We start from the raw sequence: 25,968 nt of genomic DNA, 5'->3' as shown, positions 1-25,968 counted from the left end.
GAACAGACATCGCGCGACAATCACCAGGCAGGAATGTTCCCTTCCAGTCGGGGAACACTTCAGCAATTAAGGGCATTCAGCCTCTGATATCCGGGTAAGCGTTCTCCAAGGCGGCCTTCAGGACGCGCGACAACGCAGAATCGCTGAGCAGAAACTTATAGCCAAGTCCCGCAAACATGAGTGCGGCCTCAACCGGGACCTGGGATTCATGTTGCATTACATTCATCCCCCACCATCTGGCCTGCGAAATCCTACCAACTGTCCAGGCTTGACACAATTCACACCTCTTTAACCTGGGGTTACCCCATCTCTGGATCTGTAAAGATTTAATCACCTGCTAATGCTCGCATTCCAAGCATTGTCTGGCAGCTTTGAATTTGTCTATATATTTGTTTCTGGAACCTACCTCTTCATTCACCTGAGGAAGGAGCAGCGCTCCGAAAGCTAGTGACATCGAAACAAACGTGTTGGACTTTAACCTGGTGTTGTAAGACTTCGTACTCCTAACTTGTGCCTTGTAGATGGTGGACATGCTTTCGGGAGTCAGGGGGTGAGTTACTTTCTGTAGGATTCCTAGCCTTTGACCTGCCGTGGTAGCCACAGTATTAATGTGGCTAGCCCAGTTCAGTTTCTGAACTGGACTAGTGTGATCAATCCACCTAACCTGCACATCTTTGGGTTGTGGGGGTGAAACCCACCCAGACACGAGGAGAATGTGCAAACTCCACTTGGACAGTGATCCGGGGCCGGGATCAAACCTGGGTCCTCAGCGTTGTAGGCTGCAGTGCTAACCACTGAGCCATCGTACCGCCCTTTATCATTTCCTTTTGACCACCAGCTCTTTTCTGTAGAAGTCATACAGACTCGAAACATTAACTGTTTCTCTGTCCACAGATGCTGCTAGACCTGTTGAGTTTATCCAGCATGTTCTGTTTTTATTAACTATTTTTATGATATCTTTTTTTCCTCTCAGATAAAACTTCTGTATATCAGAAATCACTTTCTTTTTATTAAATAAATTTAGAGTACCCAATTAACTTTTTCCAATTAAGGGGCAATTTAGCGTGGCCAATCCACCTACCCTGCACATCTTTGGGTTGTGGGGGCGAGGCCCACACAAACACGGGGAGAATGTGCAAACTCCACACGGACAGTGACCCAGAGCCGGGATTGAACCTGGGACCTCAGCGCCGTGAGGCTGCAGTGCCAACCCACTGCACCACCGTGCCGCCTCAGAAATCACTTTCTGATTTTATTTTTCCATATTTAAATGTCATGGGAAATGTCCTGATGTGTTTTGTTTTAGCACCAGCATCTCTGATATGTAACTCCATAGGAATCATGGATACGAAGTTACATTAACAGATAGTAATCTGACCAAACATATTATGTGACATAATTAAGCACTGGAGGGAAGCCTGAGACATTTATAATGCTTGTTTGCGTCAGCATTTAATTGAACTCTGAGATTAGTTTACAGCCCAACCCAGTTAATTACTCATAAGTAGGAAACATGCATATGTGACAGATTATACATTTTATTGACCCCTTCATAAAACACACTGCGGTGTTAAAAAAAGAGGAAGCATTTGATTTAAAACCAAATCGATCCAGGTTGTGCCCATCCTGACTCTTTGTATGAGCAATTAAGCTAGTTCCGCTCTGTCGCCCTCACCTTGTAATCCTGCACAATGTTTTTATCATCAGGTGCTTAGCTAAATCCCTTTTGAAAGCCACAATTGAATCTGCTTGCACCGCACTCAACACATTCCAGATCCTAAACACTCATTGTGGAAATAAAGATGATTTCTTATGCTGCCTTTATTCCTTTTGCCATTCACCGTAAACCTGCGTCCTTTGGTTCTTGACCCCTCTACCAAAGGGAACCATTTTTATTCTGTACTCTACCTAGACCTTTCACAACTTTGAACCTGTATCAAATCTCCTCTTAACCTTCTCTAAGGAGAACCTTTAGAGTCAATCTCCTCCATGTGCTATTTGTAGTGAAAAGATGAACACAAATAGGTAAAATCATACCAAAGGCACAAACATCCTGTAAAGTCAAAGACTGCTTTAGATTTCCATAACTAATGAATTGCCACACAATTAATATATTCTGTTTGATAACAACATATACCAATTCCAGTGAATGGTCTGTACCCTAAATTCTTTGTTTGGATACTTATTTCCAGTACTCATAATCAAAAGCACCAAAGAAAGCCATTGTGTCTGCGCTGGCAAAAAAACTATCCAGCTTAATCCCACTTTCCAGTCGCTGGACCGTAGCTATTTAAATAATGGCACTTGCATATTCAAGTACTTTTTAAATGCGTGAAGGGTTTCTGCCTCCAGCACCCTTTCAGGAAGTGAGTTACAGACTCCCACCATCTACTGGGTGAAAATAAATTCTTAATTCGCTGATCCTTTAACCTAATCTCTTAAATCTATGCCACTTGGCTATTGCCGACTCTGCTTAGGGAAATGGGTATGTCCTATCCATACTATTTCAGCCCCACATATTTAGATATATCTATATTAAAATCTCGCCGCAACTTGCTGTTTTTTTTCAAATACCTGTGTGAATATAGAACCTATCGCAACTAAAAGCATGTACTGAAGTGCTTTACAGTCAATCGAGTCCATTTCAAGTATAGTCACTGTTGTAATTTTCATTTAAGTGAATTGACGGGATGTGGCATGGTTGGCTGGGCCAACATTTATTGCCCATGAGAAAGTGGTGGTAAGTCACCTTATTGAACCACTGCAGTCCCTGTAGTGTAGGTGCACCCACAGCGCTATTTGAGAGGGAGTTCCAGAATTTGGACCTTGCAACAGTGAAGGACCGATGATATATTTCCATGTCAGGATGGTGAGTAACTTGGAAGGGAACTTCCAGGTGGTGGTGTTCCCATATGCCAGCTGCCCTTGTCCTTCTAGATGGTGTTGGTCCTAGATTTGGAAGGTGCTGTCTAAGGAGACTTGATGAGTTCCTGCAGTGCATCTCGTAGATGGAGCACACTGCTGCCTCTGTTCATCAGTGGTGGAGGGAGTGAATGTTTGTGGAAGAAGAGCCAATCAAGTGGGCTGCTTTGTCCTGGATGGTGTTGGGCTTATTGATTTTTGTTGGAGCTGCACTCATCCAGGCAGGTGGAGAGTTGACTTGTGCCTTGCAGATAGTGGACAGACTTTGGGGAGTCAGGAGGTAAGGTTTAAAAAAAAAATTTAGCGTGCCCAATTCTTTTTATTTTCCAAATTAAGGGGCAATTTAGCATGGCCAATCCACCTAGCCTGCACATCTTTGGGTTGTGGGGGGTGAGACCCACGCAGACACGGGGAGAATGTGCAAACTCCACACGGACTGTGACCCAGGGCTAGGATCGAACCCGGGTCCTCGGCGCTGTGAGGCAGCAGTGCTAACCACTGCACCGCCGAGCCACCATCAGGAGGTGAGTTACCCACCACAGGATTCCTAGTTTCTGACCTGCTGTTGTAGTATCTATACGGCTAGCCCAGGATGTAGGGGATTCAGTGATGGTAATGCCATTGAATGTCAAGGGATGATGGTTAGATTCTCTCTTGTTAAGAGGAAGTTATTGCCTGTCTCTTGTGCAGCGTGAATGTTACTTGCCATACTTCAGTTCAACATGGATATTGTCCAGGTCTTTCTGCATTTGGACATAGACTGTTTCAATACCTGATTTGGATTTGTTTATTGTCACGTGTGCTGAGGTACAGTGAAAAGTATTTTTCTGCGAGCAACTCAAACAGATCATTTAGTACATGAAAATAAAATAAAATAAGAAGAAAATACATAATGTAAATACATAGACACCGGCATCGGGTGAAGCATATAGGAGTGTAGTATTAATAAGGTTAGTACATAAGAGGGTTGTTTAGGAGTGGGGAAGAAGCTGTTTTTGAATCTGTTTGTGCGTGTTCTCAGACTTTTGTATCTACCGCGCTGGCAGCATGCAAAACCGGCATGTGCACACATTTAGTGGGTTGGACACAGTCTGCTCCACCCTTCCACATGGCTCCACTCAGGCGGAAGACTCACGGTCATGGGTTTGTGGAAGTATTTACAAACGTGGACTGGGTGCCATGGCTGCAGAGGGGGAGCGGGAGGCTAAAAACACTGAAAAAACATTGAAAACCGTCGGGCTTGCTGGGGGATGGCAACCCCGGCTCTGGGCAGTAGCGGGTAGTTACTTGATGTCACGTCCGTAGATTTGGGATGCCCCCTCGGGATGGGGTGGCCTGGCTTGAACCATCATTGCTGCAGTCTTTCATTTAAACACACCCCTTTGGTGCTACTTACAGGGTACTGGCTGCTCACACTGCTAAGAACTGCCTGGTCTTTTAAATGCTCAGAATGCCTCTGGTCAACTGAGCCAACTCAGGCTGCCCCTCTGGACACCCTCATACCCCAGCCTTATCATCAAGGGCCAAGCTCAATCAGGAGTCCACTAGATGCTGTCACTCATCAGAAGCGCTGCCCCATTGCAGAGGAAGCAGGTAATCAGCGGAGCTCGCCATTGAAACTCTCCGAGGTTCTCTATCCCTCTCAGGGCATAGGACTCATCAGTTACCCCCACCCCTCCGGATCACCAGCTGTCCCCTCCTGGTGAAGCTGGCAGCGCTGATTGCCTCTGCCACCACTCCCAGGCACAGTTCAGGAAGGCAAGCTTGAGTCTGCAGCCCACACTGGGGAAAAAGGCGTCCCTCCACTCCTCACTGGCATGGAGCTGTGGGTCCACCTCGGGCTCCTGACCATGGGGGCAGTTTTTAAAATAATCTTTATTGTCACAAGTAGGCTGACATTAACAATGCAATGAAGTTACTGTGAAAAGACCCTAGTCGCCACATTCCGGTGTCTGTTTGTGTACATTGAGGGCGAATTCAGAATGTCCAAATTACCTAACAGCACGTCTTTCGGGACTTGTGGGAGGAAACTGGAGCAACCGGAGGAAACCCACGCAGACACGGGGAGAAGTTGGTGGCTGCAGTGAGTGTGTGATAAGTGGAGTGCTAACTCCGGCCCCAGCAGTTAGAGCGCCCGCTGGGCTGGGAATTGCTCTCAATTCGCGCCGGAAGAGTGCTGTCAATTTGCATGTCCTGACCCGTTTACCTAATAGCGCCCCCAATGAGAATGCGAACCGCACACAATTCAGTCCCAGCTTCAACACTTAGTCTCTCAAACGGAGAATTTCGCCCTCTGTTTTTATATCAGATTTCCAGCCTCTGCAGTATTTTTCTGTAATTTTGGCAGAGTCCATTCTGCCCATTGTGTCTGTACTGGTTCTTTGAAAGAACTATCCACTTGTCGCCTTTATTCATAGCTTGGCATTTTTGTTTCCTTTTCAAGTATTTATCCATTTCATTTACATACACAGATCAAGTTATTGAACAGTGAGACTGAGTGTGGAGGGGAGGGGGGTTCAAAGTGGCAGCTTTCTGGATTGAGTCACGTGCTGCCCGGCCAGCCGCGCAGACGCACCGCATCCCCTCTGGCTGGGCGGTGACGGCACCCACGCAGGCGCACCGACTCCCCTCCCTTCCAGCTCGGTGACGGCATTCGCGCCGGCGCACCTCCTCCAATCGGTCTCGGCAGCGACCGCATCCGCGCAGGCGCAACTTCCCTCCTCCGGCTCGGTCTGGGCGGCGACGGTAGCCGCGCAGGCGCACCGACTCCCCTCCGGCCCGGCGGTGACGGCACCCGCGCAGGCGCACCCCCTGCACCCCTCCGGCTCGGTCTCCGCGGTGACGGCACTGGATCCGCAGCGAGAATGGCGCCAGGCACTGTCGCGCTCCCTTTCCTGCTGCTCGCCTTCACCTGCCTGGGCAACCTGGGCCAAGGGCTGGCCGACAAGCGGCTGAAGATGCAATATGTCACCGGGCCGGTGTTGCGCTTCCAGATCTGGTGAGTGAGTGGTCTGGCTCCGGGGGGCGCGGGGATGTCTGGCGCGTCTTCAGGGCTCGCCCGGCACTCACTCACTCACTCAGAGGCCAGGTCTCAGCTTCAAGAGGCGCTAGGCCCGAGCCCCGGTAGGAAGTGGCTGAGTCTAAGTGGTGCTGACACTGGTCCTCGGGCAGGGCGGGGGAAGGGATTGCATAAGATGCTGACAGGAGGAGGGCTACAAATAAAATACTGAGCATGGAATTGAGTTTAGATTTCATATCTTGTCAACTGATTTTTATATTTTGCATTGTGTTGACTAAATTATTTTGCTCACTATAATTTTATTTAATATTTTGGGTAAAGATGTGTGTATTGTAAGATTTAACTTTTCTTTTAAATACGTCGATGCGTTATAACATTCCCCTGGCTAAAATTAATTATTTATCCAGTAAGTTTTGATTTTTCAATCAAACTGGTATACATGTGAACGTGGATGGTATGGTGGCAAGCACCAGCACTAAAGAATCTCTCACGGTAAAGTCGCCATAGTCCCAGATGACCATTGGCTGCTTTCCCCTTTGAGGAGGGAGAGCTGACCGGTGGTGATTTAACCTGCGGGTCACCACACCTCGGACAAGGGTCAAGGTTGAGAAGGTGAAGCTTTCAGCACAGTGGGCTAAATAGCTGGCTTGCCGTGCACAACAATGCCAGCAGCGTGGGTTCAATTCCCGTACCGGCCTCCCTGAACAGGCGACGGAATGTGGCGACGAGGGGCTTTTCACAGTAACTTCATTGAAGCCTACTTGTGACAATAAGTTATTATTATTTATGAATAACCTCAGCCAGTACGGGAATTGAACCCGCGCTCTACATCATGAACCAGCTGTCTAGCCAACCGAGCTAAACCAATCTCCGCAGTGCAGAGGGAGGCCATTCGGCCCATCAAGTCTGCACCGACCTTCTGAAAGCACGCCCAACCTAAACCCAGTCCCCTGTAACCACACCTCCCTTTAGACACAAAGGGGCAATTTAGAACAGACAATCCACCTAACCTGCACATCTTTGAACTGTGGGAGGAAACCAGAGTACCCAGAGGAAATCCACGCAGACACGGGAGAGAATGTGCAAGCTCCACAGTCACCCAAGGTCGGAATTGAACCTGGGTCCGTGGTGCTGTTGAGGCAACAGTGCTAACCACTGTGCCACCATGCTGCCCTTGTGGAAGACCTGATTCTTAACATGAGAGCTAAGTTGAAAGGTTGGAGTAACTTAATATTTGGAAATGTCCAAAGCATAATACATTCTAACACATCAGTATTATAACACATACAGACTAAAAATAAGAGCATGTGAAATTGGAGCAAGTGCAGGCAATTTGGTCCATCAGCCCTTCAACAAGATCACAGGCTGATCTGTCTGTGGCCTTAACTCCACTTTCCTGTCGGCCGCCCATAACCCTTGACTCCCTTGGCGATCACAAATCTGCCTAACTTCGCCTGAATAAATTCAATGACCCAGCCTCCACTCCCACTGGGGGAGAGAATGTCAAAGGCTAATGAGTCTCTGGGCTTCTCCAGGCCCCCAGCCAGGTGTTTCTCGGCCGTGCACAGTTTGCTGGCAGTGGGATTCTATCCTCCTGTCACTTGTCAATGTGATTTTTCCAGTCAAAGCACCCCCATGGTGCCTTGAAACCCGTGGGCGAGGCTGTGCTGCCAGCGGGAAAAGTAAATTCTGATGACTGCAACTCTGCAAGTCATTGGTGAGAACACACCTGGAGTATTGTGCAGTTTTGGGCCCCTTATTTGAGGAAAGATGTAGTGACATTGGAGGCAGTTCAGAGGAGCTTCACTAGATCAATCGCAGAGATGAGGGGATTGTCTTATGAAGAGAGCATAGAAGAATGAGGGGAGATCTAATTGAGGTATATAAGGAATGGATAAAGTAGGCGTGGAGCAGATGCTTCCTCTTGTGGGGCACTCTAAAATAGTCTCAGGACATAGGATAGCAAATTTTAGAGATGAGAAACTACTTCTCCCCAAGGGTTGTGCATCTGTGGAATTCTCTACCCCAGAGTGTGTGGTTGCTGGGGCAGTGAGTAAATTTAAGGAGGATTTAGACAGATTTTTAATTAGTAATGGGTTGAAGGGTTATTATAATCTTTAATCGTATCACAAGTAGGTTTACATTAACACTGCAATGAAGTTATTGTTAAAGTCTCCTAGTCGCATCACTAAGGCACCTGTTTGGGTACACAGGGAGAATTCAGAATGTCCAATTCACCTAACCAGCACGTCTTTCGGGCGGAAACCCACACAGACACTGGGAGAACGTGCAAACTCCGCACAGACAGTGACCCAAGCCGGGAATTGAACTCTCGTCCCTGGCGCGGTGAAGCTACCGTGTCGTCCTTACGGAGAAAGGGCAGGACGGTGGAGTTGAGGCCATGGTGAGATCTGCTATGATTGTATTGAATGATGGAGCAGGCTCGAGAGGCTTAATTGCCCACCCTTGTTTCTAGTTCTTATGTCCGAAGAAAGAACTATTCTGTCTAATTCCACCTTACAGCTCTTGGTCTGTAGCCCTGTAGGTAACAGCACCTCCAACAGAAATCAGGTGTTCTTGATTAATAAGGGAATTTCTAATTAATAAGGGGGTTTATGGGGAGAACGCAGGAGAATGGGGATGAGGAATATATCAGCCATGATTGAATGGTGGAGCAGATTCGATGGGCTGAATGGCCTAATTCTGCTCCTTTATCTTATGGACTGAGAATTCAGGACTCAAGAAGAAATTGCTCTGCAAAACTGCCTTAAATGGGAGACGCTGTATCACTTCCCCCGCCTGCCCAAGTTCTTGATTTCCCTCCCAGGGGAAACCTTTCTCAGCATCGTAAGTCTCCCCAGAATCGTTTATGTTTTAATCTAATACATTCTGATTCTTCTATCAGCCTTATCTTATAGACATAAACATTTCTGTCATGGTGGTAAACACGAGGAAAGAGCTAAAAAGCTGATTCTTAACATGAGAGCTATGTGCAAAGACCAGAGAAACTTTGACAGTGACTAATCACTAATCTGAAAAAGGCATATGAACGTTGGTAAAATGGTGAATTTGTGTACATAGATAGTGTGCCTATTTAAATAGTGGAATAAACTAGTTTGAATGCTGTACACATGTTTTGTATTGTGAAATCTGTTAACTGTTAGGCACCCACTAAATTAAGACAACAAAAACAGAAGAACATTTCCTCTTTCAACTTTTGGTGGGTTGGTATCATAATATTGCACAAATAGGCTTACATTAACACTGCAATGAAGTTACTGTGAAAAGCCCCTAGTCGCCACATTCCGGCGCCTGTTCGGGTACACTGAGGGAGAATTCAGAATGTCCAAATCACGTCTTTCCGGATTTATGGGAGGAAACCGGAGCACCCGGAGGAAACCCACGCAGACACGGGCAGAACATGCAGACTCCGCACAGACCCACGTCGGGAATTGAACGCGGGTCCCTGGCGCTGAGGCAGCAGTGCTAGCCACTGTGCCACCATGCCGCCCTTATTGTTTCTAATCAGATCTTCAATTAAATATGAATTTCTTATAGTTCATCCATCCAAGAAGGTCTATATTTGTTTCCTTCCCCTCCCTATTGCAGCATCCAGTTATAAATAATCCCAAAGTTTTCACTTCCACTACTCAACAACAGCTCAATTATTGTTGTACCATACAGTTACCAGAATATATCGGATAGAAGGTGACTAGATGACTATTAGTCATTATTTGTCCAGTAATTTCTGAACAAGTTTATTCCATTTGGTGTGTTTTTTTTGTACAAATAATTACTTCTGGCAGTGAATCTAAATTTACTTTTTATTAGTTTGAAGTTTCTATTCTTTTCATCTAGTTTGAAATGATTTCCATACCCTTTTTACCAGCTTTTGTGTGCCTCTTTCAGTTCTTTTTTCAAGCTACCTTTCTCCACTCTTTCTTCGTACTAATTACGCTAGGAATCGCTTATGTGTCTTCCCTCGGCTGTCTTCAGGTCTTGAATGTCACTTTTGTGCCTCAGTATTCAGAAAAGTCCACAGTATGGAAGGTGTGGTCTGACCAAAACAGTACGTGGTTTGAGTGTGACTTCCTGTGATTTGTGTTTCATGGAGTTGAGCATTCTGGTTTCTTTGACTGCCGCTGTAAAGTGCCTGGATGTATCAGCTAAAATCCGAATCTCTTAACTTGATCCCTGGCTTTTTTGACAACACTTTAGTGCATATTTTGTCCAGTTTTTCTTTGTGTGCAGTGCTTCCTATATTACGTTTCATTTTTTATATACAATTACATAGTTTGTATTTCCTGAATGGTGCTCTATGAATCAGGTAAATGATATCATCTGCAAATTTGACCAGCTTTTTATTTGGATTATGAATCAGTCGTTGATAAAGAATCTGTAGCTCACAAATTAAAATGCGGTGATGTTACTTGGGAAATGCAACAAACAGCCTTCATCAGCGATGGCCAGTTTATTACCTATTTTAAGGTTATATTGGTAGAGCAGGGCACATTGGTCAGGGTGCTGGAGGAGGTTTTGGCTCTTTTTTTGAATAATGCATTGTGATCATTAACATTCACCAGACCCTGCATGGTCCTGGTTGAATATCTCCATTGTGGTACCTTCAACATTGCTACCACTTTACAGACCATGAAAATGCCGGTCCTCCCCAGATTCCTATTTGTCTTTCAGTGCCTCCCCATCTTTATCCCGGGACCTTTTTTAAACGGGTGAATATGGTTTGGGCTTTGTGTGGGCGGGTAAAACCCCACGAGTGAAGTAAGTACTGTTGGAGCACAGTCGGAGGGGAGGGTGGGTTAGTGCTGGCGAACTTTTGTAACTACTACTGGGCGGCTAATATAGCCATGATTAGGAAGTGTGTGGTGTGTGTGTGTGTGTGTGTGTGTGGGGGGGGGCGTGTGTGGGTGGGGGGGGCGGGGGGGGGAGGCGGGGGGAGGCGGGGGCAGGGGGGGGGAGGCGGGGGCGGGGGGGGGAGCGTGGGAGCTTCAAACCTTGTAGAGGTGGCATCGTGCAAGAACACAAATTTGGGGACACTGATAACGGCATCTCTCCCGTTTCTGCCGGCCTGGTACTCCCCAAGCCCGGTGGTAGTGGCGGCTCTGCGAGTCTGGGGGCAGTGGAGGAAATACAGGAGAGTGGAGGGAGCATGGGTGTGTGCCCCAATCTATAACAACCATCGGTTTGTACCAGGTAGACTGGATGGAGGATTTCGGAGATAGAACACAGAACATTACAGCCCCTTCGGCCCTTGATGTTGCGCCGACCTGTGAAACCACTCTAAAGCCCATCTACACTATTCCCTTATTGTCCATATGTCTATCCAATGACCATTTGAATGTCCTTAGAGTTGGCGAGTCTATTACTGTTGCAGGCAGGGCATTCCACACCCTTACTACTCTCTGAGTAAAGAACCTACCTCTTCACATCTGTCTTGTATCTATCTCCCCTCAATTTAAAGCTATGTCCCCTCGTGCTAGACATCACCATCCTGAGGATCCAGTTGTTGTGGTCCATGTCGGTACCAACAGCATAGGCAAGTCTAGGAAAGAGGACCTGTTTAGAGATTATAAAGAGCTAGGATTCAAATTAAAAAACAGGTCCTCAAGGGTCATAATCTCTGGATTACTGCCCGAGCCACATGCAAATTAGCATAGGGAGGCAAGAATAAGGGAAGTTAACACGTGGCTGAAAGAGTGGTGTGGGAAAGAGGGGTTCCTTTTCATGGGACACTGGCATCAGTTTTGGGACAGGGGGGACCTATACCGTTGGGATGGTCTCCACTTGAACCGAGCTGGGACCAGTGTTCTGGCGAAAAGAATAAATAGGGTGGTCAATAGGACTTTAAACTAAAGATTGGGGGGGAAGGGAAAGTCAGGGAACCAAGAGGTGAAGTATTCAGAGGGAAGCGTAGCTGCTTAGGAATACAAAAAAGCACGAAAAGACAAAACTCAGGAGAGGTTACGATAGTCCCCATCCCACAAAATATGACACAGTGTATGGAAAGGCTCAGTAAACCAAGGTCCACCACACTAAGAAAACAAAAAGGGAGCTTGTGGCCCAGATTGTGACTGGCAGGTATGATGTGGTAGGCATCACAGAGACATGGTTGCAGGGGATTCAGGACTGACATTTAAACATCCAGGGATTCACAACCTATCGAAAAGACAGAGAGGTGGGCAGAGGGGGCGGGGTTGCCTTGTTAATTAGGAATTAAATTAAATCAATAGCACTAAACGACATAGGGTCAGATGATGTGGAGTCTGAGTGGGTAGAGTTGAGGAACCACAAAGGCAAAAAAACCATAATGGGAGTTATGTACAGGCCTCCTAACGTTTATGTGGTCAGGACCGGGGGCACAAAATGCACCACGAAATAGAAAGTGCATGTCAGAAAGGCAAGGTCACAGTGATCATGGGGGACTTCAATATGCAGGTGGACTGGGTAAATAATGCTGCCAGTGGACCCAAGGAAAGGGAATTCATTGAATGTTTACAGGAGGGCTTTTTGGAACAGCTTGTGATGGAGCCCACGAGGGAACAGGCCATTCTGGACTTAGTGTTATGTAATCATAGATGAGCCAGTCTTGATTAAAGATCTTAAAGTAAGGGAGCACTTAGGAGGCAGTGATCATAATATGGTAGAATTCATTCTCCAATTTGAAAGAAAGAAGGTAGAATCAGATGTAAAGGTGTTACAGTTAAATAAAGGTAACTACAGGGGCATGAGGGAGGAACTGACGAAAATCGACTGGGAGCAGAGCCTAGTGGGAAAGACAGTAGAACAGCAATGGCAGGAGTTTCTGGGAGTAATTGAGGACACAGTACAGAGGTTCATCCCAAAGAAAAGAAAGGTTGTCAGAGGGGGGATTAGGCAGCCATGGCTGACAAAGGAAGTTAGGGAATGCATCAAAACAAAAGAGAAAGCCTATAATGTGGCAAAGAGTAGCGGGAAGTCAGAAGATTGGGAAGGCTACAAAAACAAACAGAGGATAACAAAGAGAGAGATAAGGAAAGAGAGGATCAAATTTGAAGGTAGGCTAGCCAGTAACATTAGGAATGATAGTAAAAGTTTCTTTAAATACATTAAAAACAAACGGGAGGCAAAAGTTGGCATTGGGCCGCTCCAAAATGACGCTGGTAATTTTGTGATGGGAGACAAGGAAATAGCCGAGGAACTGAATAAGTACTTTGCGTCAGTCTTCACAGTAGAAGACATGAGTAATATCCCAACAATTCCGGAGAGACAGGGGACAGAGTTGAATATGGTAGCCATCACAAAGGAGAAAGTGCTAGAGAAACTAAGAGGTCTAAAAATTCACAAATCTCCGGGCCCAGATGGGCTACATCCTAGAGTTCTAAAGGAGATAGCTGAAGAAATAGTGGAGGCGTTAGTTATGATCTTTCAAAAGTCACTGGAGTCAGGGAAAGTCCCAGAGGATTGGAAAATCGCTGTTGTAACCCCCCTGTTCAAGAAGTTAACAAGGAAAAAGATGGAAAATTATAGGCCAATTAGCCTAACCTCGGTTGTTGGCAAGATTCTAGAATCCATTGTTAAGGATGAGATTTCTAAATTCTTCGAAGTGCAGGGTCGGATTAGGACAAGTCAGCATGGATTTAGTAAGGGGAGGTCGTGCCTGACAAACCTGTTAGAGTTCTTTGAAGAGATAACAAATAGGTTAGACCAAGGAGAGCCAATGGATGTTATCTATCTTGACTTCCAAAAGGCCTTTGATAAGGTGCCTCACGGGAGACTGCTGAGTAAAATAAGGGCCCATGGTATTCGAGGCAAGGTACTAACATGGATTGACGATTGGCTGTCAGGCAGAAGGCAGAGAGTTGGGATAAAAGGTTCTTTTTCGGAATGGCAACCGGTGACGAGTGGTGTCCCGCAGGGTTCAGTGTTGGGGCCACAGCTGTTCTCTTTATATATTAACGATCTAGATGACGGGACTGGGGGCATTCTGGCTAAGTTTGCCGATGATACAAAGATAGGTGGAGGGGCAGGTAGTATGGAGGAGGTGGGGAGGCTGCAGAAAGATTTAGACAGTTTAGGAGAGTGGTCCAAGAAATGGCTGATGAAATTCAACGTGGGCAAGTGCAAGGTCTTGCACTTTGGAAAAAAGAATAGAGGCATGGACTATTTTCTAAACGGTGACAAAATTCATAATGCTGAAGTGCAAAGGGACTTGGGAGTCCTAGTCCAGGATTCTCTAAAGGTAAACTTGCAAGTTGAGTCCGTAATTAAGAAAGCAAATGCAATATTGTCATTCATCTCAAGAGGCTTGGAATATAAAAGCAGGGATGTACTTCTGAAGCTTTATAAAGCATTAGTTAGGCCCCATTTAGAATACTGTGAGCAATTTTGGGCCCCGCACCTCAGGAAGGACATACTGGCACTGGAGCGGGTCCAGCGGAGATTCACACGGATGATCCCAGGAATGGTAGGCCTAACATACGATGAACGTCTGAGGATCCTGGGATTATATTCATTGGAGTTTAGGAGGTTGAGGGGAGATCTAATAGAAACTTACAAGATAATGAATGGCTTAGATAGGGTGGATGTAGGGAAGTTGTTTCCATTAGCAGGGGAGACTAGGACCCGGGGGCACAGCCTTAGAATAAAAGGGAGTTACTTTAGAACAGAGATGAGGAGAAATTTCTTCAGCCAGAGAGTGGTGTGTCTGTGGAATTCATTGCCACAGAGGGCGGTGGAGGCCGGGACGTTGAGTGTCTTTAAGACAGAAGTTGATCAATTCTTGATTTCTCGAGGAATTAAGTGTTATGGAGAGAGAGCGGGTAAATGGAGTTGAAATCAGTCATGATTGAATGGTGGAGTGGACTCGATGGGCCGAATGGCCTTACTTTCGCTCCTATGTCTTATGGTTTTATATCTATAGAAAGCTTTAGGGTTATCCTTGATCCTACCTGCCAAAGACTTCTCATGTCCCCTCCTGGCTCCTCTTAGCTCTCTCTTCAGGTCCTTCCTAGCTAACTTGTAACTCTCGAGTGCCCTAACTGAACCTTCATGTCTCATCTTTACTAAGTCTCCTTCTTCCTCTTAACAAGTGTTTCGACTGCTTTAGTAAACCACGGTTCCCTCACTCGACCACTTCCTCCCTGCCTGACAGGTACATACTTATCAAGGACACGCAGTAGCTGTTCCTTGAACAAGCTCCACATTTCCATTGTGCCCATCCCCTGCAGTTTTCCTCTCCATCCGATGCATCCTAAGTCTTGCCTCATCACATCATAATTGCCTTTCCCCCAGATATAACTCTTGCCCTGCGGTATATACCTATCCCATTCCATCACTAAAGTAAATGTAATCGAATTGTGGTCACTATCACCAAAGTACTCACCTACCTCCAAATCTAACACCTGTCCTGGTTCATTACCCACTACCAAATCCAATATGGCCTCGCCTCTCGTTGGCCTATCTACATACTGTGTCAGGAAACCCTCCTGCACACATTGAACAAAAACGGACCCATCTAATGTACTCGAACTATAGCGTTTCCAGTCAATATTTGGAAAGTTAAAGTCCCCCATAACAACTACCCTGTTGCTTTCGCTCCTATCCAGAATCATCTTTGCAATCCTCTCCTCTACATCTCTGGAACTTTTCGGAGGCCTATAGAAAACCCCTAACAGGGTGACCTCTCCTTTCCTGTTTCTAACCTCAGCCCATATTACCTCAGTAGACGAGTCCTCATCAAACGTCCTTTCTGCCACCGTAATACTGTCCTTGACTAACAATGCCACCCCTCCCCCTCTTTTACCACATTTCCTGAGCTTACTGAAATATCTAAATCCCGGCACCTGCAACAACCATTCCTGTCCCTGCTCTATCCATGTCTCCAAAATGGCCACAACACATCAAAGTCCCAGGTACCAACCCATGCCGCAAGTTCACCCACCTTATTCCGGATGCTCCTGGCATTGAAGAAGACTTTAAACCACCTTCCTGCCTGCTGGTACTCTCCTGCAACTTTGAAACCCTACTCATGACCTCACTACTCTCAACCTCCTGTATAGTGGAGCTACAATTCAGGTTCCCAAGCCCCTGCTGAACTAGTTTAAACCCTCCCAAAGAGCATTAGCAAATTTCCCCCCCAGAATATTGGTACCCCTCTGGTCCAGGTGCAGACCATCCCGTTTGTAGCGGTCCCACCGACCCCAGAATGAGCCCCAATTATCCAGAAATCTGAAACCCTCCCTCCTGCACCATCCCTGTAGCCACATATTCAACTCCTTTCTCTCCCTATTCCTCGTCTCACTATCACGTGGCACGGGTAACAACCCAGAGATAATAACTCTGTTTGTCCTAGATCTAAGTTTCCACCCTAGCTCCCTGAATTCCTGCCTTACATCCCCATCCCTTTTCCTACCTATGTCGTTGGTACCTATGTGGATCACGACTTGGGGTTGCTCCCCCTCCCCCTTAAGGATCCCGAAAACAATGGCAGAGAGCAGGAATTGAGAGGATGGGAAATCTATTTATAGACGGGAGCTTCCCTAGCTTGAAGGCTTTGGAGGAGAAATTTGAATTGCCAGCAGGGAATGGGTTTAGATATCTGCAGGTACAGGATTTTTTGAGAAGGCAGGTTCCGACCTTCCCACTCCTAGGAAAGTTTGCAGTGTGACTTTATTTTGCCAACTGAAGGAAATTGAGGCTTCTTGAGGTAGACAGTTATGCAGCGGTTCAAGAAGGCAGCTCATCACCACCTTCTAAAGGGAAACTAGGTATGGGCAGTAAATGCTGACCTAGCCGGTGATGCACACATCCCGTAAACAAATTTTAAAAACAGGCTGACACAGCCAGTGGTGGAATCCAAAGAGACGCTGAGCTACAGCTGGGGTCATTGGTGTACATGTAGAACCTAATATTGTGACTTGGATAATTATTTTTATTCATTCATGCGTAGGTTGCGAGCATTGATGTGAAGACCAGCATTGGTTGTCCATGTTGTTTGGGGTTGGGGGCGGGTGGGGGTGCAGAGTGGGGGGAGCAGGTGGGGTGGAAATAAGAGGGGCAACAGATAAGAAATAGGAGGGAGCCAAAGAGATCCTTGGAAGACTCCAGAAGTAATATAGGGGTGTAAGGGAAGTCATCCGGATGAGAGGCATTGAAGGAGGATGGTGTGCTCAATGTCTGTCAAAGGACAAGTACACCTCTGATACAGTCATGGAGGACTTTTATTCAAACCATTCCATATCCCAAATCAAACTGATTCGAGAATTTGAGAGCCATATGATAGATGGGTGTGGATTTGAGACGTACAAACGTTACATTTTTTTTAGAGTACCCAATTTTTCCCCCCCTCAATTAAGGAGCAAATTAGCGTGACCAATTCACCTATCCTGCACATCCTTTTGGGTTGTGGTGGCGACACCCACTAGACAGGGGAAGAATGAGCAAACTCCACGTGGACAGTGACCCAGGATCGAACCCGGGTCCTCGGCACCGAGAGGCAGCAGTGCTAACCACTGCGCCACCTTGCTGTCCAAGAGATGTACAAACATAAGGACTTCGGAGTTGAAAGAGAGGACACAAGTAGTGTGGTAATTTGAAAGTGTTGACAGCAAATTTAAAAGGGAGTGGGGAACCTTTAAAAGTGACTGGGAAGAAGGAACCATTTACAACTTTGGCAAGCAATTTCTCCGCCTTTTTTCTCAGAAAAAACACCGCATGCCAAATTATAGAATGGTTTTTGACCCAACAATTATTTCGGCATTGTGGCAAGAACATATTGCTGTCTTCCATGATGACATTGACGCAACTTAATTCCACTGGGTACAATTACCAGCGAGTATGTAGCTTCTTTGAGGCTTTCAGTTTCAGGTGCTGTTGTAGGCCTTGAGATGTTTTGGTTAGTGCAGCAGTATTGTGACAATGCTTACTTGTTTTTTCTTTCATGGCTCCGTCAGTAAGGTGAGAAAGTAGAAGGATTGTCCGGAGGTTAACTGAGCTGATTACGAATTGGCATAATTCTGTAGATTTATGCAAGAAACTTTGTTTCCAGTTCTCTAAATAGTCAGATTTCTTTCTTTGTAAGCGTGTACTTGAGTTTGCAAACTAAAATAAACACTATTGCCAAAAACGGGAATCTCTTTCTTGCCATAGTTACTCATTTCAGGAGGTTACATGAGTAAAATGTAGTGGCTGACCCAGTAGCTTTTATAAAAGGTTTCTCTCCCCATCCTCCACCTGGCAAAAAAAAACATTTTCCAATAGCTGAACCAGCAAAACATGACTAATGATGCGGAATGAAGTTCAAATAACAACCGAGACTCAGGCCTTCCATGCTTTTCAACACGAGCAACCAGATTGTTCTAATTACATTTTATGCCGCATCTACTTTAATCAGCCCATGAGGTGCCACCTTCATGCAGAATATTTACAAATTCTTTCCATACTTTGTACACGCAGAGAAAAAATGGTTAGAGTCCAGCAACACGTGGAGTCTCCCTCTGTGTGCTCCAGAACAGTAAACAGTCCCTCCGCAGCTGCACTGCAATCTGTGAGCAAGAGCCCCAACATTTCAGCTTGATTAAATATCGTGGAGCTTGCAGTTGGGGCTGCAATTTCAAGATCAAGAACATTTTTGCTCACTGAAATGGCAGCATATTTTCCTGTCACTTTGTACATGCTTAGCATGTCACATAAATTGGCCTTCTATTAATTTCGCAACATTTCTGAGCTTTATTCTTGTTCTTTCTTATTAATTTCAAACAGTTTCTCGAGCAGTCACAATGCATTGCACTAGTTTTTCAGTAAGGAGGCTGAATTGGGTCCATTTGCTGGACAGCTATCTTTTCAGAAAAAATTATTTCAAAAGTGTCACACGGGAGGGTTTAAACTAGTATGGCAGGGGGGTGGGCACGGGAGCAATAGGTCAGAAGGTGAGAGCATTGAGGGAGAACTAGGGAATAGGGACAGTGTGGCTCTGAGGCAGAGCAGACAGGGAGAAGGTGCTGAACACAGCGCGTCGGGTGGCCTGAAGTGCGTATGTTTTAATGCAAGAAGTATTACGGGTAAGGCAGATGAACTTAGAGCTTGGATTAGTACTTGGAACTATGATATTGTTGCCATTACAGAGACCTGGTTGAGGGAAGGGCAGGATTGGCAGCTAAACGTTCCAGGATTTAGATGTTTCAGGCGGGATAGAGGGGGATGTAAAAGGGGAGGCGGAGTTGCGCTACTGGTTCGGGAGAATATCACAGCTGTACTGCGAGAGGACACCTCAGAGGGCAGTGAGGCTATATGGGTAGAGATCAGGAATAAGAAGGGTGCAGTCACAATGTTGGGGGTTTACGACAGGCCTCCCAACAGCCAGCGGGAGATAGAGGAGCAGATAGGTAGACAGATTTTGGAAAAGAGTAAAAACAACAGGGTTGTGGTGATGGGAGACTTCAACTTCCCCAATATTGACTGGGACTCACTTAGTGCCAGGGGCTTAGATGGGGCGGAGTTTGTAAGGAGCATCCAGGAGGGCTTCTCAAAACAATATGTAGACAGTCCAACTAGGGAAGGGGCGGTACTGGACCTGGTATTGGGGAATGAGCCCGGCCAGGTGGTAGATGTTTCAGTAGGGGAGCATTTCGGTAACAGTGACCACAATTCAGTAAGTTTTAAAGTACTGGTGGGCAAGGATAAGAGTGGTCCTAGGATGAATGTGCTAAATTGGGGGAAGGCTAATTATAACAATATTAGGCGGGAACTGAAGAACATAGATTGGGGGCGGATGTTTGAGGGCAAATCAACATCTGACATGTGGGAGGCTTTCAAGTGGCAGTTGAAAGGGATTCAGGACCGGCATGTTCCTGTGAGGAAGAAGGATAAATACAGCAATTTTCGGGAACCTTGGATGACGAGAGATATTGTAGGCCTCGTCAAAAAGAAAAAGGAGGCATTTATCAGGGCTAAAAGGCTGGGAACAGACGAAGCCTGCGTGGAATATAAGTAAAGTAGGAAGGAACTTAAGCAAGGAGTCAGGAGGGCTAGAAGGGGTCACGAAAAGTCATTGGCAAATAGGGTTAAGGAAAATCCCAAGGCTTTTTACACGTACATAAAAAGCAAAAGGGTAGCCAGGGAAAGGGTTGGCCCACTGAAGGATAGGCAAGGGAATCTATGTGTGGAGCCAGAGGAAATGGGCGAGGTACTAAATGAATACTTTGCATCAGTATTCACCAAAGAGAAGGAATTGGTAGATGTTGTGTCTGGAGAAGGGTGCGTAGATAGCCTGGGTCACATTGAGATCCAAAAGACGAGGTGTTGGGTGTCTTAAAAAATATTAAGGTAGATAAGTCCCCAGGGCCTGATGGGATCTACCCCAGAATACTGAAGGAGGCTGGAGAGGAAATTGCTGAGACCTTGACGGAAATCTTTGGATCCTCGCTGCCTTTGGGGGATGTCCCGGAGGACTGGAGAATAGCCAATGTTGTTCCTCTGTTTAAGAAGGGTAGCAAGGATAATCCCGGGAACTACAGGCCGGTGAGCCTTACTTCAGTGGTAGGGAAATTACTGGAGAGAATTCTTCGAGACAGGATCTACTCCCATTTGGAAGCAAATGGACGTATTAGTGAGAGGCAGCACGGTTTTGTGAAGGGGAGGTCGTGTCTCACTAACTTGATAGAGTTTTTCGAGGAGGTCACTAAGATGATTGATGCAGGTAGGGCAGTGGATGTGGTCTATATGGACTTCAGTAAGGCCTTTGACAAGGTCCCTCATGGTAGACTAGTACAAAAGGTGAAGTCACACGGGATCAGGGGTGAGCTGGCAAGGTGGATACAGAACTGGCTAGGCCATAGAAGGCAGAGAGTAGCAATGGAAGGATGCTTTTCTAATTGGAGGGCTGTGACCAGTGGTGTTCCACAGGGATCAGTGCTGGGGCCTTTGCTCTTTGTAGTATATATAAATGATTTGGAGGAAAATGTAACTGGTCTGATTAGTAAGTTTGCAGACGACACAAAGGTTGGTGGAATTGCGGATAGCGATGAGGACTGTCGGAGGATACAGCAGGATTTAGATTGTCTGGAGACTTGGGCGGAGAGATGGCAGATGGAGTTTAATCCGGACAAATGTGAGGTAATGCATTTTGGAAGGTCTAATGCAGGTAGGGAATATACGGTGAATGGTAGAACCCTCAAGAGTATTGAAAGTCAAAGAGATCTAGGAGTACAGGTCCACAGGTCACTGAAAGGGGCAACACAGGTGGAGAAGGTAGTCAAGAAGGCATATGGCATGCTTGCCTTCATTGGCCGGGGCATTGAGTATAAGAATTGGCAAGTCATGTTGCAGCTGTATAGAATCTTAGTTAGGCCACACTTGGAGTATAGTGTTCAATTCTGGTCGCCACACTACCAGAAGGATGTGGAGGCTTTAGAGACGGTGCAGAAGAGATTTACCAGAATGTTGCCTGGTATGGAGGGCATTAGCTATGAGGAGCGGTTGAATAAACTCGGTTTGTTCTCACTGGAACGAAGGAGGTTGAGGGGAGACCTGATAGAGGTATACAAAATTATGAGGGGCATAGACAGAGTGAATAGTCAGAGGCTTTTCCCCAGGGTAGATGGGTCAATTACTAGGGGGCATAGGTTTAAGGTGAGAGGGGCAAGGTTTAGAGTAGATGTACGAGGCAAGTTTTTTACGCAGAGGGTAGTGGGTGCCTGGAACTCGCTACCGGAGGAGGTGGTGGAAGCAGGGACGATAGTGACGTTTAAGGGGCATCTTGACAAATACATGAATAGGATGGGAATAGAGGGATACGGACCCAGGAAGTGTAGAAGATTGTAGTTTAGTCGGGCAGCATGGTCGGCACGGGCTTGGAGGGCCGAAGGGCCTGTTCCTGTGCTGTACATTTCTTTGTTCTTTGAAAATGTATTTTGAAGACATCGGAGTTGTTTGGCTGGTGGATGTGACCGTGATGTAGATTCTGATGCATCACGCGTCAAATTGATTCTTGTTTATTTGTGGGAGTGTTGTTTTTAGCCTTCCCAAGAGATTGATGGGTTAAGGAATGGATAAATGGTACTTGTAGTTGCACCATATGTGCATAGGCCAGGTTTATATTACCCATCTTTTTAACATGTTTGTGCCATGGCAAGATGGTACTTTTAAACATTAAAAAAATACTTTATATGGTGCTTTTCGCAACCTTGAACATCCCAACTGGTGTTAGCGAAACTTTTGGAGATTTTGAGGTTGTAATTAGTGGGCCAGATGCTGGGGAACCACTGGATGTAGCATATCTGAACTTTCAAAAAGCAGTGGATAAGGTGCCACAAAATAGGTTGTTGTACAAGAGTAAGGTTCATGCGATTGGGGGTAGTATATTAGCATAGATTTAGAATTGGTTAACAGACAGAAAACAGTAGGAATAAATAGGTAATTTTCAGGCTGTCATGCTGCAACTAGTGGGGTACTGCAAGTACTTGGGCACCACCCATTTGCAAGTTCCATCAATAGCTTAAAGGAGGGGACTGAGTGTAATGTATCCAGGTTTGCTGCAGATGCAAAATTAGGTTGCATAAATAAACTGAGGGGAATGCATAGTCATTATGGCATAGGAGGAGGCATTCGGCCCATCGAGGTTGCAAAGACATATAACCAGATCATGTGAACAGGCTAGAACATGGCAGATCGAAAATTAGGTTCCAAAGTGTGAAATTATCCACTTCCAAAGAAAATTGGAAGAGCATAACCTTTGAATGGAGCAAAGAAAATTGGAAGAGCATAACCTTCTTTGAATGGAGATACTAAGAAAGGGTGGTATTGGGAGGCACCTGGATGGCATTTTTACAAGAATCACAATGTGCAGGTTTAGCAAGCAATTCGAAAAACATTACCACGGGATTGGAGTACCAAGAGTGAACAAGTCTTATGAGTACTGTGAAAAGTTTTAGTGTCCTTACCGAAAAGGAATATGCTTGCCTTTGGGAGGTACCTGGGATGGGGGGATTGTTGTTTGAGGAGCAATTGAGTAGATCGGCCCGATACTCGGTAGAATTTAGAAGCAAGGGATCTTTGGATGATATCAAATTATCAAAGGGCTAGATGCTGGGAGGGTGATTCTTCTGGTTAGGGAATCTAAAACTAGGGGTTACAGTTGAAGAGGTTTGGTGTTTAATATTGACGAGGTGAAATTTCTACACTCAAAAGGCTTTGAATTTTTGTTATTCTCCACTCTGGAAGACTGTTGAAGTTCAGTTGTTGATTAGAAGCCGATAATTATTTTGGATCTTTAAGAGATTTGGGAATAATGTAGGAAGGTGGAGTTGAGGTAGATGATTGGCCATAATTATATTGCACAGCAAAACAAGCTTGAAGAGCTGAATGGCCTAAATCAATTTTTTTAAAAAAAATTACTTTTTCAGAGTTACAAAGCCAGGGCTCAGAGTGTGGACAGGGGCAAACCCCTAATCCAGCTCCTTGCCTGCTCTAAAAACCAATTCAAATTGAATCCAATTCATGGTCCCCACAAGAGAGACATACCAGATCTTAGCCAAAAGTCCGAGTAGATACTACACTTGATCTTAGCCAAAAGGCCAAGAAGCGATCCTACTTCCATTTCTTATGTTCTTTACAGACAATTAAGTACTTCTAAAGTGTAGTTACTGTCGTAATATTGGCAATGTATTAAAGGTTCAGAACTCATTTGTTGAAAAGAAATCTCATTTTGAGCAGAAGCTGGGGGAAAAACAGCAAAATAGTTTGTGCTGATCCTCGCTCCATCACATTTCAAAGTAAACTTAGTTGTTGATTCTTGATGCCGCAATATAGTGGCAGAGTAAGACACAGCACAAGTTATGTTTAGGTATGCAGGGGCAGCACGGTGGCGCAGTGGGTTAGCCCTGATGCCTCACGGCGGCGAGGTCCCAGGTTCGATCCCGGCTCTGGGCCACTGTCCGTGTGGAGTTTGCACATTCTCCCCATGTTTGCGTGGGTTTTGCCCCCACAACCCAAAGGATGTGCAGGCTAGGTGGATTGACCATGCTAAATTGCCCCTTAATTGGAAAAAATGAATTGGGTATTCTAAATTTAAAAAAGAATGCTTAGGTATACAGGAAAGATATAAAGCTTAACAAAAGAAGCAATGCTTTTTCTCTGGTGCTATTTGAAAAGCAGAGAAATGTGTTGCAGCTGAACGCAGGGAGGAAGCATTTATAAATGTGTGAGAGTTTCTGTAATGTTGCCTAGGGCATACGCAGGATCTGAAACATCAACATTCTAATTGATTCTGTACCTAGTTTGTTCTTGCATCCCATAGGAAATCAAGCAAGTCAGGTCAGGCAGGGTGACTCGCTGTTGATCAGCCACTGTATCATATACATTATTTTGTATTATTGCATGTATCAAAGGAAGACCCTAAAGTTTGAGCGACTAGCCCTTTTTTCAGAACTGGTGATTCTGTCGACTTTGCGAGTAACATTTTTGTTCTCAAATTTCAATGTCACACCTGAACCCCAGTTTTTCAATCTCATATTCAACATTTCCTTTGATATTCAAATATCCATTTTTGAAAATGTCTTTTATTCGTTCACTGGTGTTTTATATTACTTATTTCTTGAAAAATCAAGAGTTCCTCGTGTCTGGTGAGCTGCCACTCCTGTTTCCTCCAGCAACTCCCTTTTGAGTCTACGTAAAAGACAGAAACATAGATTTCTGTTTCTTTTAAGCACTCGTTACATTTGGATCTTAGAAATGCAGTTTATCTTGTCACCATTTGTATCATCAGCAGTTATTCCACCATCTTGTGATTACCTCGCCCTCCTAAATTAAATGCAGATGAGACGGTTGCCTCACCAACCCCTGAAATGCTTGAGTCAGTCTCCTGCAATGTCTGGGGATCTCCATCTGTAGATGTGATACCTGTTAGCTGTTGGATTGTCTGTTACCTGGATCAAACCACTTTCAGACTGAAACCTATATGTGAACCAGAGCTACTCCAAATCTCACTTTTCTTATTCTCAGAAACATCTTGTACAAATGACATTTAAACATTTCTCATATATGGTCAGTAAATCTCTCGACATCTCTTAACGGTCTGCCCTGTCAGAAACTTCCTGGGATAATCTATTTCCCCAGTATTTTCAACACACATTTGCAATAAAAATATATTTTATAGAAAAAGAATATAATGCAGATTTTAGATTCTCAAATAAACCTGGATTTCACCTAACCGCATGTCTTTTGGAACTTGTGGGAGGAAACCCATGCAGACACAGGGAGAACGTGAAGACTCTGCACAAACAGTGACCCAAGCCGGGAACAGAACCTCGAACCCTGGTGCTGTGAAGCAACAGTGCTAACCACTATGGAGGCAGTGGTGCTTTCCACCGTGCTGCCCCAATGTCTGATGATTAGTTTGCCCTATCTTTAACCCTCAAATTACAGTTGAACTAAAGATTAAATAAGTGCCTTTTTGATCATTGGTATTAAACAACATTTAAGTTGTCAATTTTGGACCTGCAAAGTCAGGGGTCCAAATGATTTGATCATGATTATTAACATTAGCCCCCAATACTCTTCTACCCCCCTGAACCCTAAGCGGCATTGCCAATGGCTCGATTGCTAACGCAAAAAGCAACGGAGACTATGGCCATCCCTGCCTTGTTCCCTGGCTGAAATACCTCAAGTTAATATTCTTGAGAACACTTGTCATGGGGGCCCTGGACAACAACCTAATCCCTGCCCAAATCCAAACCGTCCCAATACCTTGAACAAATAATCCCACTCAACATGGCCTTCTACCCGTCCATAGATAATTTCACTTGCATTTTCTGACTCCCCTGGAGGCATCATAACCACATTTAAAAGCCTCCTAATGTTAGCCGCCCCTTCACGAACCCTGTTTTAAAAAAAAAATGTTTTTATTCTCCATTTTCACATTTTCCTTCAAAATTTACACCTCACCCACAAACAGTAAACGGTAACAGATACAGAATCAATCCCCTTAACAATACCAACGATCCCATCCTCCCACCACCCCAAACAACGGCCCACCT

At 45.4% G+C, this 25,968-nt stretch overlaps 1 protein-coding gene and 1 non-coding gene across 2 annotated transcripts in view; one reads left to right on the top strand and one right to left on the bottom strand.

Annotated features, from left to right (window-relative positions):
• Positions 1–5,740: 5,740 nt before the first annotated feature.
• Positions 5,741–25,968, top strand: part of LOC140389589 (thioredoxin reductase-like selenoprotein T) — a 43,357-nt gene continuing 23,129 nt past the window's right edge. The window contains exon 1 of the mRNA XM_072473848.1: positions 5,741–5,920. Coding sequence (XP_072329949.1) covers positions 5,787–5,920 — 134 coding nt within the window. The 5' untranslated portion in view covers positions 5,741–5,786. The remainder of the gene's footprint in view (positions 5,921–25,968) is intronic.
• On the bottom strand, positions 23,321–23,520 carry LOC140390921 (U2 spliceosomal RNA). Its single transcript, XR_011934958.1, has one exon. It is a non-coding gene; the product is annotated as a U2 spliceosomal RNA (small nuclear RNA).

This window comes from Scyliorhinus torazame, chromosome 14 (assembly GCF_047496885.1).
Source record: "Scyliorhinus torazame isolate Kashiwa2021f chromosome 14, sScyTor2.1, whole genome shotgun sequence".
In the NCBI taxonomy this organism is placed as follows: Eukaryota; Metazoa; Chordata; class Chondrichthyes; order Carcharhiniformes; family Scyliorhinidae; genus Scyliorhinus; species Scyliorhinus torazame.
Note: the sequence above shows the minus strand (reverse complement) of the source record. Positions and strands in the feature narration are given on the sequence as shown.